Source organism: Musa acuminata, chromosome BXJ2-9 (assembly GCF_036884655.1).
Source record: "Musa acuminata AAA Group cultivar baxijiao chromosome BXJ2-9, Cavendish_Baxijiao_AAA, whole genome shotgun sequence".
Taxonomy (NCBI): Eukaryota; Viridiplantae; Streptophyta; class Magnoliopsida; order Zingiberales; family Musaceae; genus Musa; species Musa acuminata.
The window spans coordinates 47,639,249-47,652,500 of NC_088346.1; the positions used below are offsets into that span (position 1 = coordinate 47,639,249).

The following is a 13,252-nucleotide window of genomic DNA, read 5'->3' on the forward strand; positions in this document are numbered from 1 at the left end:
ATCTCATGTCGCATGTCATTATGAAAATAAAATATTTTTTTATATTTTCAAAAATTATATTTAAATCTTTATATAAAATATTTATATTTATAAAAATAAAATATTAAATAATATTTAATTTTGTTTCATATTATCAATTCTACTAATGAAAATATCATAAAATTTATGTACACTTTATTTTATTTTAATTTATCATAAATCATGTATGATATTTTCGGAATCGATAATATAAACATAAAAAATCTCAATATAATCTTTAAAAATATAAAAATTAAAATGCTAAGAATAACTAATTATAATATAAAATATCAAAATTAAATATAATTAAAAATAAACTATGTTTTGGCAAATCAATAAAGAAACACCATAGGATTTAGTTATCAACCCTGGAGACTGAAGCTGTAATGTAAAACCCAATAATTTATCTAACATTTTTGCCAGCAGTACAAGCAGTAACAATTAGACAAGTTAATCTTTACAAGACCTTTGTGTCAGATACATTCATGGCATTGCCAGCCATCCTTGCAGCCAATCTCACAGCCACTAATACATATGCTTAGCCCAGGTCTTTCAATACCAAGTTCTATGAATCTATGTTTGCCGTCCGCCACTAACTTGGTGCTTCCAACACCAAGCCATCGGAGACCACAAAAAAAAGGACCCCTCAGCAACCTGAATGAAACAGCGGACAACCCACAACAGTTATACAAGTCAAGTTTTCTGAGTGATCTTTTTCCTTCAGATCTTTCAGGTGAACCCAAAGCAGAGATAGATGTGTCCGTGACAGCAAAACAGTTTCTGATACATAGGTTGATGATTTGCCTGCAAACTTTTGCAACTGCAACCACAGCTGTGTCTGATACTCCAGGAAGGTAACCCAAATCAAGTGTTAACAACGTGTTACCAAGAACACCATCACCACGCAGCATCATAACTATGCCCCTATCAGTGATCCTTTTGCAACCCCTAAGACACAAAGACACAATTGGGGAACTCCCACCACCAAGAGCTGACAAGCCACTATCAGTAATGTCAGCTCCACAAAGATCCAATGTAGTCAGCTTAGACAGTCTAGATATTGAGTTCAGCCCAATATCTGCAATGCTTTTGCAGCCAGAGAAGTCCAACACTTGTAAATTTCTGCATACAGAAAGAGACTCTGCAGTTTCACCAGTAATAAGATTGCACGAAATCAATCTCACCTCGACAAGGGAGTTTGGAGCATCAGCGAGATCATGAAATGCCAAATCCGACAAGAAAAAAGCATTCACAATTTGAAGTCTCTTCAGATTCTTGCAAGAATGAAGAATAGAAACATAGCCAGCATCAGTAACTTTAGAGAACCCACCAAGTCTTACTGATTCAAGTCTTTTACATCCTTCAGCAAGTACAAGAATACCAATATCATTTACCCTTTTGAAAGTGGTCAGTGAACTCCTATTACGCGAAAGAGATAGACCAATCAAATTCCTAAAAGTGCCAAGTGACTGAAGTCCGCCGTTGGTTAGGTCATTCATCAAAGAAGGCTCCTCTGGTGGATTGTCTTCAAGGCATAGCTCAACCAATCGGTGAAGATTATTCGTGATGTTGAAGATAAGTTCATCTGTTATATTATTTAAAACAAGAGATAATGAATGCAGCCAATGAAACATGGGCTCGAAAGAGGATATGCCAACACCAGCTAAGGATGAATGTGATCCTCCATCAACTCCAATGTTCTGGATAAGCACCTTTGCTTGCCAATCCGATATAGGCTGCAACAGCAATGCTTTGACATTTTTGGGGAGGGTCAGTTGGATGGAAGAAATATTACCGGAATGAGAATAATCAGCATGGAATTTTATACTCACAGACTGCAGAACAGCAGATGCAAATTCAGTAGATCAAAGCTAAGACAACTCTTCTGGTTACAGAAGTAGTATATTGATTATTCAACAAGTAGAAATTATGAATCTTTAGTCAAATATTCACCTCCAAGTACAAGCACCTATCAAGCATCTGTCCTATGGCCTTATGGCAGGAACCAGCTGATTCATGTTCATTGGCTTGTCTCATTTCAACTGTGAACATCCTGACATGAAAATGTGGGTGTAAGAGAGAGAGAGAGAGAGAGTTGTAGGATATAAGCCATTGCTTCATGTTATGTGGAATGACGACATGTATAGCACACGAACATAATGAAAGGGAATGATGACTAAAAGAATAAATAGCGCACAAACTTTCTCAATCTACAAGATAATATAGTGGTATAATATAAGTGATGACCGATGAGCCTTGAAGTTACCTTGCCTACAATAGCATCTATCATAATTACCAATTCTTCAATGGCCAATTTTCAAAACTAAAGACTAAGATTTCAAAACTTTGTGGTGAAAGTGTATTTCCAGTGTCATAGATAACTAATGAGTGAAGTTACTAGGAGAGGACAATATATGCATGCTATTCCTTGATTTTTATGTTGCAGAACCATGATCTGTAATCTTATGTTTTATGACTAACACATGTCTCGTGTTTTAAGAAAAAAATCCTAAAGAGTAGTCTAATGCATGAGGATCTTATCAATATGGAAATTGGGAAGGATCAGTTTGTGCAGCCTTAACTTTGTACCCCAGAGAAATTATTTTCTTTGTTTGAACAAGATCTTTATGATTGAAATTGTGTACTAATTCTAGCTTTTTTAGTTACTATATGCTTTGATTTTTTTGTTGCATGATTGATAAAAGGTTGCAAAAATATCATAAAGTTCGAAGTGGGTCCAAAATATATCTAAGAGGTGATAGGATCAGGTATTGATTGATACTGGTCCAGATCGCCGCCTAGATCAGAATTAAGTTGATATTGGTATTAGACAAATGATCCAAACTTGCACAATAAAATGAGTTGAAAAAAAGTATTCAAGAGAATTTTCTTGTTACAGCATTACCCAAAAGTCACATTTAAAGACATTATCACAACACAGGGAGCCCACAAAATACTTAACACTGTTATCCAACTAGGTGAAGGTCGGAAAAATGTTGATGGAAAGTCACCGCAAAAATAGTCCCTATAAATTCATTAATTTATTGGCACCCTCTAGAAAGCTTCTAAACGGTACACATAAAAAGTAAATCCAACGAACAAGCATGCCACAGCTACTGACAACATTAAAAGCATCATTAAAATTGCCAAGGAAGTCAACACTAGCTGCAACATAGAGAAAAGACTATTGTTCGTAGTACATTGGGCAAGAATGGAGTGTGAAGATTTGCGGACATCGCGATCATATTCTCAAGCATTAGTGTGGTACAGGTATTTTTTAGTCATATTTTTGCTACACCTAAAATATTAGTTTAGTGATGATATACCTAATTTATCTTATCTTAGGTTAAGGACTCAATCTCATGCAACAGATTTCACACCTAAACAGTTGGAATAGTGATGACCTAATTCACTTATCTTAGGTTGGATCATCCTGCAAATTAGACACCTAAATAATTAGTATGGTGGTGGCATGCCGACTCACTTACCTTTTTTATTCTTCATCCTATGAATTTTAACACCTAAATAATTAGTCTAGTGATGGTTGAGGGTCTGGATCATCGTCATACAATTTTAAACACCTATACCATTGTATGGTAGTGGAATAACTTGCTTATCTTAAGTTGATGCTTTGAATTTTTATTATATCAATTACATCTAAGAAATTAATCCGGTACTAATATACTCAAAAATTCATCCAGTAAGTTTTTACATCAAGACAAGTAGTTTGATGGTGGCATATCCAATCCACTTACATCGAGGCAAATAGTAGAGCGTTTGAACCTTCATTTAATAAGTTTTAACATCTAAAACATTAATTTGATGGTGGGTTATCTGACTCATTTAGACAAGGTTTGTAATCTCTTGTATAAATTTTATAAATAAACAAATAGTCTGATGGTGGTGTATTCAATAGACTTACCTTAGGATAAAAGTTTGAAACTTCATCTTACAAATTTTTGAAAAGGTTAGCCAGCTTAGTTGGTAAAGACTAAGATCAAAAATTCACCTTCGTCACTTACCGTTTGCACGAAAAGGAAAAAAAAAACAACTACCACCTTGACACTAACTGACTAAAGTAATAAGAGGCTATCAGCTAGGATAGACTCTTATCAGGTATTCTCATATTCGATTAGAATTGGCCTCCTAAAAAAATTAGATAAAACAAAAAAGATATAGCTTTTAAGCTATCACTAAAATAAAGACAAAATAAATAATGAGTTTACAAGCATAACCTCTTGCACTTGCAAGAATTCCTATTTATAGTTGTGGAAGAAGACTTATACTTGTCACCCTACAACATCCTACCCAAAGAGACAAAAGACTCTAAAAATATGACTCATAATAGGAAAATAATTTCCATAATTAAAGAAAGCCTCGATACACATTGTCATTGTTAATGCAAGTCTAAGGAGGATCGATGCCCACACCTATATCGGTAAGTAAAGAAGGAGCCAATTTTTGCGATTAAACCCTAGTAACTTATGTTGCAAAGGAGCAACCTCAATATACCACTAAAACTCATCCTTAATCAATCCAAAATAACTAAAAGTAAAAAATTGTATCCTAGTATCCTCCCATCACCTTCCCTAACTCGATTAAGAGTGGGTTGGAAAGCATCTTTTCTACACCTATTCCAACTAAAAATTGACCAAGTTTGCAACAGTCCAGGTAAGCTGCTACTTCCACCTCTTGTAGCCTATAATAGTCTTCCAAGGGTTTAAACATGACAATTACATCCAAAACTGTTGTGAGACTCAACCCTAGTGAGCTTTCTTGCTCAAATATGTTGAAATGCCATGAATATTGGATCACTATCGTAAGTGTTGACAACAACCACGGACAATTTGGTTTCACGAACTTATTGTCTCAGCACTAATGGCTCAGTTGACAATGAACTTGAATCCAAATTGACTATATATTTGACATAGGTTTTTCCTGGTTTTAAAATCTTTGCAACGTAGAGATAGAGGATTCTAATATCAGTGATTTGTGGTAATATTTTTCCTTATGAGGATAAAAACTCATCACAATTAAAATTTAGTTATTTTTTATTATGAATGATAAATAACAGAATTATTAATTAAGTAGTTCAGCTGAACAAGTAAAATCAACAATCCATCAGAACATTCAACCAAATTTGTGTAAACTTAGATTTATACCTTATTTTGGGACATTTCTCTGCTATAGCAGTAAAAACATAAGAAGAAAACATGGAGCACCTCAACAGAACAAGTTCTTGGATACTTTCTTTGGCGAAGACTTCGACTGAATAATCATCAAGCCGTCGACAATCAAGAATAAGAGTTTTGAGGACTTTATTATTGCTGAGGATTCTATTAAGAACCCAGGTGGTGGGAGACAAATCCTATAATGAGGACCAACAAAAGTTATACATCATGCTTCAGAATTAATTTTAAGCTTAAAACCATGTGAAAAAGAGAAATCAAAAGCTGAACCTAAATAAATACCGACAGAAGCAATACATTATACTTGAGCATTAAAATTCAGCTTAACACCATGAAAGAAGAGAAATAGAACAGCTGAACATAGATAAATGTCAGATAGGAGAAAAAGAAAGAAGATAAAGCAGTGGGTAAGATCAAGACTCTATGTTTACCACTCTAAAAGTTCAAGAATATATGCTTTAAATAACATTAAGTAAAAAAGAAGAAATCAGAGGAGTCAACGAATGAATGATACATCTATGTTGCTACTGAAAAGAACAAGTATGTAAAGACTAAATATTCCATTACATTCCAACTCTCCAACTAAATACCAACATTTTTGTGATCCAACAGTTAATTTGAATGAAGTTAAAAATATGTTTCAGTTACTAACATGATTAACAAGGAACTAATAGCTTCTTTTTAGAGAAAACTAAATGGATTGAATTCAACCCCAGAAAATTAATCAAATAGAGAGTGGTATAAAATTCATCGAGTTCGTGAGATTCTGGTTTATTTGGAAACATAGAAATAATCATATATTCAGAAATAAATCAAAGCAGATGAATATTGATCTTGAGACTACCTCAAGAAGAAACTAACTTTTGCTGGAAGCTATGGCAACAATCTTTGAACTTCTTCTTCATCTTTTTTGTTTCTCTGTTTTTATTTGTTTCCTTCTTTTCTTTCGTTTCTTTATTTTTTTCTTCTATTTAGGTATTCATTTCATCTCTTAAAGTGAAACTTTTACTTTGACATGATTGTTATAATGAACAAAGAATGCGGATAACACAGGGCATTCGCTAAAAGAAAAAGCTAAAATAAGCTAATAAAGATTACACGACCTAATCAACCCCTATTACGAATTTCCACGCTATACATTAATAAGATACACAGAGAAGAGGAAAGAAGCCAAATGATCTTTAACACAAACGCTATCCATGTTTTAATTCCTTTCTCTCGAGGGGAAAATTATTTATAATGTCTCTAGCAGGAAAATGGAGGAAACCATAAAACAGTGTTTATTAAGAAAGAAGAAAAGCGTCAATCTGTGACACCAATCCGGGTATTATCGTTTAGAACGTAAATGTTTTTGCATAAACTTTATAAAACCTCCTACACAAATAAAAATCTAGAGATTGAGCGCCAAGAGCCCCCAGCTATAAACCACATATACATATTCGTGCATAAGCAGGGACATCTTACTAAGAAGTAAATTATTTATCCCAAAATAAAAAGATAACTTGCTTCATTAGTAACATTTCTCGACGAGAGAAGTAAAAACGCAACAAGATTTCAACTTTAGCAGGGTTTCATGAAATATAAGTGGAGAAAATGAGGATATCCTGCTAGAGAAGAGGGATTCGAGAACTAACGGAGAGATCGAGGGTAGAGATAGACGAGAACGACTGAGAGACCGAACAGCGTAGAGCTTTGCAGACGGGAGCCAAGGAACAGAGAGACTCCAAGTCGAGCCTCCCCATGATCTCCAGGACTAGTCCTTGGGGGAGCGTCTCTATCAGCTCCCCACCGCCGGCTGCGCTTCGAACGATCATCTTCCCCATTGCCGAAACAGGGTGGAATGATTATTAGGTCGGAATCGATTTCTCCAGCTTCCACGTCTGCGCCCACACACCACAGCCAAAACCCCATTCTATACTCCAATTCCAAACACCTTTTCCAATAGAGTAAAAGAGTAACACCAATGGAGTCTCCTATTTTCGGGCTTATTTTTCCTGACAAGTTCATCTTTCTTTTTTTAGTTTTTCTCGAAAATACCTCCATGTTTTTAGTTATTTTCATTTGGTTTTTTTTATTTAATATCCTAAATATTTTTCATCATCGTTATCGTCTCTATCTTACCACAAGACCCCTCCACACAAGGTCTTAGTTATGTCTCTATAAAACGCTATGTATTCAATGTGAATTGCTCCCATTTCGTTTTGTTGCTTCCGTCGTCCCTTCAGTCAGGATTATCATCTATTTATTATCGTTTATGATAGGGTCGATCTCTCTCATCCCACATTATAAACGACCATCTCATCGCTCTCCTCCCCACCATTTTGATCTTCATGCCCTTTTTTTTTTATCTTTCACCTCACCACTATCGAGGAATGACGAGAAAGCAACGATGAGGGTATTTAAAGTATTAAAAGAAAAAAATACGAAATAAAAAGAAGTTTACCATTTATGATTTTTTTACTATTTTATAATATCTTATTATTAATAATATTTTTTTTAAAATAATGTAATATTTTATTTTATTATTTACAATCTAAATATTACTGATTTTTTATTTCCAATAATCTCTTATTTGATGTCGTTCTCGATTTTGCTTGACCCGCTCGTTGGTCCCTCGACCTTATCCTTCAAGGAAAAGAAGATGAGAAGAAAGAAGAAAAAAAGAAATGGAAGAAGAAAATGATGATATTTTCATTTATTTATAAAAAAAAAAATTTAAGATGAAAATGTAAATAATAAAAAGGAAGTTACAAATAGTAATCTCGAATAGAAAAATTAAAATTAAAGGAAAAAAGATTTTTGAGAAAAATTATGCATATAACTAAATCAATTAGAAGGTTACAATTTTTTTTATCAGAGCTAACACCTCATCTAGATTTCATGTTTAGATCCAGGGTCTTATATATATTTTTTAATATAATTAAAAAATAATTAAAAAAGTTTAAAAATACCTCGAGAAATCTTACTATAAGAATTGTTACTATAATTTATAGTAGCTCGGGAAAAGAGATTTATAATTAATTTAGACATCCTTCAAAGAAAGATTTTTGATTTGTATAAAGCATTGAATGATGATGTTTATCGCCTGTCTCTTCAATAAGGGCAAATCGAAAAAAATCATGGATTGTTTAACAAACATAATATTAACTTTATAAAAATAAACAAAGATATCATTGAGTCTCAAATCTTGATGATAAGATTAATTAATAAATTTAATAAATTAAAATTATATTAAGTGATGTAGAAATACTTTAACATGGACTATAACTATCAAATAGCAAATATATAGTCAAACATTATGCCAAAAGATTATTATGCTGAAAATAAAATATTATACTACGGGTTTAAGCATCAGAATATCGGATATCGAGACAAAAGATCTAATGTCAGCAAAATTGATATGGAGGATTAAGCAACGTGCTAAATGTTTGATATACGGATAAGTGGATAAGATGACGAAAGTTTTGATAAAGTAATGGAAGAAATAGTTGTTGATTTGAAGCCTTTTTTTAAGATAATTTTGGATTGAAATTAGGCTTTAATTATAATATATTTGTGCTATGTTAGGTTAAAATAAAAAGTGGAATAAATTTGAATTGAATTTGAGCTAGCCAAATCATTATATAAGTGGTGGTATTGTCCAGGGAGGTGATGGTATTGTCTAAAATAGTAGTGGTACTATCTAAAACAACAGATGACTCGAGCGATATTATTTTAGTGATGTCGATAATAGTATCATCGATAATACCATTGGTACCTCTGATTTTAGGTAATTTTTCATAATTTATTTCACATTTTAGGACACTCTGGGGCTATGATTATCTCACTTCAAGGATGATTGAGTGGAATAATATTTAAGCTTTGAAGGGTTGAAATTCTTTCTTAGAGCCTTGCTTGAGTTTCACTTGAATTTCTAGTTGAGTTATTAAGTTTAAAAGGTATAAGATTAGGAATTTCTAGTTGAGTTATTAAGTTTAAAAGGTATAAGATTAGGAAGAGTGATAAGCGTAAAGAATTCACTCTTTAAGTATTGAAAAAAAAAAGTTATAAAAAGATTATTAGTATCCATTAAAAATAAGATCAAAAAGTTGATGACCTTAAGAAAATAATAATCACGAATAGACTTAGATTAGAATGATCGAATCACTATATATTAGTTTATCTTTTTTCCTATTCATCTTTATTTCTTAGTTAAATTAGCTTTGATAAGATTTGAAAGTTTTTTAAAGTTTATAATTACAATAATCCACGTTCCTCTCGGTACCATATGGATCCTAATGGATATAATAGTATCAATAAAATAAGTAATTGACTAGAGGAAAAGTGCAATGCTTACGAGGTTAAATTTGTTGTTGCATAGTTGCCTTGTTCAACATAAACTATGGGGCACCTCTGAAGCTTTAAAAAAAAAAAGCCAACAATAGAAACATTGATGTTGATGGTAAATGTAGTGTTCAACTTGTAAACGATATTAGAAATCCAATAGAACTGTAAGTTTTGTAAAGATCAAAATTTTAACTTGTGTGGGGTGCCTCCTATGATTGTTATGCATAATATCATGACATAAAGCAATATTAATATACATAAGTCTATTTCTCAAGAAATCAATAATTTTATGTAATAGCTATTATAATTTATTTGCAAAATTTTTAGAAATAAAATGATTTATAATTTTGCAAATAAATAGATGCCTAAAATATGAAAAAAATGTATAATTTTAGGATGATTTTCCTTAAAAAAAATTGGCTTTTAATTTTTTTCGATTGATTTTTTTTTTACGTCCTAAATGTCTTTAGTTATCTCCTCTTTCGAGTGAGCATTGTCCGTTGGTACCTTCATCTCATATTTCTGTTCTTTTCAACACTTAATTCCTTTTATCCCTCCGTATTCTCACTATTCAACTCAACCACATTCATTTAAAGGAAGAATTATCGATCCTTCCCTTTCTACAAAGGCTCTATACTTTCCTTTTGGAGTGTGTCATCGGGAATAAAGGTAGAGGAGGATGATAAAAGGGGTGAGTTGAATAGTGACGTGAAGAAAGCCATGTAATTTTATTTGTATGTAAAGTCAAGTCAAATAACAAAAACATAAAAGGTGACGTGAAGAAAAAGATAAAAAAGAATATGTAAAGTACGATAAGACGAAGGCTGCTCGAGGAGGCAATGATCGATAATATCCATGCCGAGAAGAAGGTGCTAAGGGACATTTAGGATATAAAATAAATTAAATGAGAAAAATTAAAAATAGAGATATAATTTAGAAAAAACTGAAAAAGAGAAATTTTTTTTTAGGGATATGACCCTTAATTTTATTCAATATTATTATTTCGAATCAGTTAAAATATTATATTGGTTGAACCGGCACAAATATATTGGTTGTTTTAATAGAGGTGAAAGGGTAAGGTGGAAAGGGAAATTAATAGTGAGTGGGGGACTTCTTATAGGGAATTCAGCCAATCGCTTCGTAGGGCAAAGTCGATATTTAGGAGCGAAAAATACTTTCTTCTCTAGATCGCCATTTCACCTTCCCGGACTTCCAATCAAATCCCCAAACTGTGCGTTAGTGCCGCTATTGGCTTTTACGCCGCCCCGATCCCCGCCGCCCATATCCCAACCCTCACCAGACCTCCGACTTACAGTGGGAAGAGGAGGATCTTATTTGTTCGTCTTCGTCATGGATTTCTCGGAACAAGACGTTGATGTTTTCGGAGAGGATATTGAAGACGAGGAAGAGGAACCAGCCGCCGAACACGTGGCTGCCGCAGAGGAGGAAAACGGCAGCGGCGATTCGTCTGCTTCGTCTTCTTCGTCGGCTTCCTCTTCCAGCAGCGCGAGTGACAGCAGCAGCCGAAGCAGTAGCGACGGCGAGGAGGAAGACGGCAACTCCACTGCTCTTGTCAGGTCTGCCGAGACGGGAGGCGAATACGTGGAGGAAGAGGAGGACGAGAGGGATCTATTTGGCCCAGACAATGAAGCGTACATGAAGACGCACGCCCGCAGTCCTTTTCCAGTTCCTGGTGTGATCTTCTTAGAGCTTTCTCTTTCTCTTTCTCTCTCTATATGTATACATATGTAGCAGTATGTGTGTTTGTATGTACCTATTTATGTGTGTTTGTCTATGCGTTTTATTTCCTTACGATCAGACGATTTTTTTCTTATTTGGCACCTTGGAATTAGGTTCTTTTGCAAGGAACAGGATTATAGTACTTTGGTTCCAAGGGTAGAAATGTAGGTCTTCATATCTTCTAATCCTTCTTATTGATGTCACTGATGTTTGTTCCCAAAGGTGTTCTTTTTCCCTTCTTTTTTCCTTTTTGATGCATGAAATGTGGGTTTTCTCAGTGGTTGGTCGCATGAGTTTGGTTACACGAAGAAAATCTAAAACTGGATTTTACTCATGTCCTAACTCTGCCAATTATTAGTAAACCCTTGGTGGATATGAATTGCTTCTTCTGCACAAGTTGGAGCCTATGTTGAACATCTGAACATTATGCAGCTCAACTGCCTTACAACATAAACGATCTTTGCAGAGGTTGCTACTGTCAAGTGTCTATATCATGCGTTAGAAGATTGACATGATGTTGGTCCAGTGGATGAACGTTTAAGTTTAAACTTCCTTCTACTGGGAAAATTGTTCAGGTTATTCCAGTGGTCTATTGTCTCCTGCAGTACAAAGGTGGGTTAATAGTGGGGCAAGTCTCAAATATTGTTGTAGCAACAATTTGGCAAAAAAAAGGTCTCTTATGTTCATAGTCGCGTATATTGTCTCTCTTGCTCTAACATTATTACCATATCCATTTTATTTTGATTAGCTAGTAGATCCTAAGCACCACATTCATACTTTTCAGTTTTCATGGTTATCGTACCTTTTAGAAAGAGGGTTCATCTTCATACTCTCCTTAACATTTATGTTTATCAGTGTTGTCGTCCTGTCACGCACTTAGCTGGTTTTGCCTAAGTCGTGCGGCACCCTTGTGTGTTCGTTCGTAAAGGTCAACCTCCTCGAAACCTCCTATGATCCCTTAAGATCTACAAAAAAGAAAACGGGTTAGAGAAAGCGTCTCACTCGGGATCCACAAGCAATCATTTCAGTAAACACTTCATAGCCAATGTAAATTACAGATAGACTTCACAAGCTCTGAACGATTACACAACAAATGGTCCAAAATGATCCACTACAGATCGAAATCCCCACAATTGCCCACATGACATAACCTTTGTTTGCAAGTCCAAGGCGACCACCAAAACTAAATAAAATGAGGCTGCTAAGCCTACTACCGGCCCTTTACATGCTGTGTAAAGCATGAACAAAATCGAAAGACATGGACATACATGAGCATTATATCAAACATCCCATTTACAATTTTGTCTGTGGCAGTCTGTGACTTCATAAAAGGTGACACCTCCAACTTCAATTTCACTTTGGGCATTATTAGTTGCAATGAAATGGTATAATCATTTATCCATTGATATTGAGATTGTGTACTATTTCATTTCGGAAGTCAATAAGTGGTTTTGGATTGTCCAAATTATTGAACTCATACTGATTTTTCTTACTCATGAAGTCAACTTGAGTTCGACTCTGAGTCTTCCCTATTCGTCACATGGCACAGTCAAATCCAGCTGGCGTAGTCAACACAGCCAAATTTTAAGTCAATTTGTTGATTTTTTAACACTGCACATAAATCACATAATCATCATGATGACCTTATCATTTCACATACTTGTGCACTAAGACAATATCAAACATAATACTTGTAAATATGCTGCAACATACTTAGCATGAGTCTAAATTCGAATGATGACTGAATTTGAATACCATGATTAATCCAATCAGGATAGATCCCAAACATCTGATTATGTAAATTTAAATTGACTTTGGTCACATAATCACATTTGTTAAGACAGATAATGATCTAAATTGCCCCAGTTCATGTTCATGATCATGTCAGCTTAGTATCCCTTAAATTGATATGTGGCTATTCAACTAGTCATATTTATTCCCAAACCTTCATTAAGCAACGTAGACACCAAGTAACTCTT

The 13,252-nt window shown here is 34.2% G+C and overlaps 2 protein-coding genes across 3 annotated transcripts in view; one reads left to right on the forward strand and one right to left on the reverse strand.

Moving 5' to 3' along the window:
- Nucleotides 1-394: 394 nt before the first annotated feature.
- On the reverse strand, nucleotides 395-7,127 carry LOC135623722 (F-box protein At-B-like). 2 transcript variants are annotated; one of them, XM_065126981.1, is made up of 4 exons: nucleotides 6,842-7,127; nucleotides 5,241-5,386; nucleotides 1,972-2,071; nucleotides 395-1,853 (listed from the first exon to the last, which is right to left on the reverse strand). In XM_065126981.1, the coding sequence occupies exons 1-4, from the start codon at nucleotides 7,028-7,030 to the stop codon at nucleotides 492-494; spliced, it is 1,797 nt and encodes a 598-aa protein (XP_064983053.1). In that variant the 5' UTR covers nucleotides 7,031-7,127; the 3' UTR covers nucleotides 395-491. The 2 variants fall into 2 exon arrangements, with proteins under 2 accessions (XP_064983053.1, XP_064983052.1); XM_065126980.1 differs by having other exon boundaries at nucleotides 5,181-5,386.
- A 3,539-nt stretch (nucleotides 7,128-10,666) lies between these two features.
- The window catches only part of LOC135623725 (NAD-capped RNA hydrolase DXO1-like), a 13,217-nt gene continuing 10,631 nt past the window's right edge, over nucleotides 10,667-13,252 (forward strand). The window contains exon 1 of the mRNA XM_065126983.1: nucleotides 10,667-11,226. Within this exon, the coding sequence (XP_064983055.1) occupies nucleotides 10,884-11,226 (343 nt within the window). The 5' untranslated portion in view covers nucleotides 10,667-10,883. The remainder of the gene's footprint in view (nucleotides 11,227-13,252) is intronic.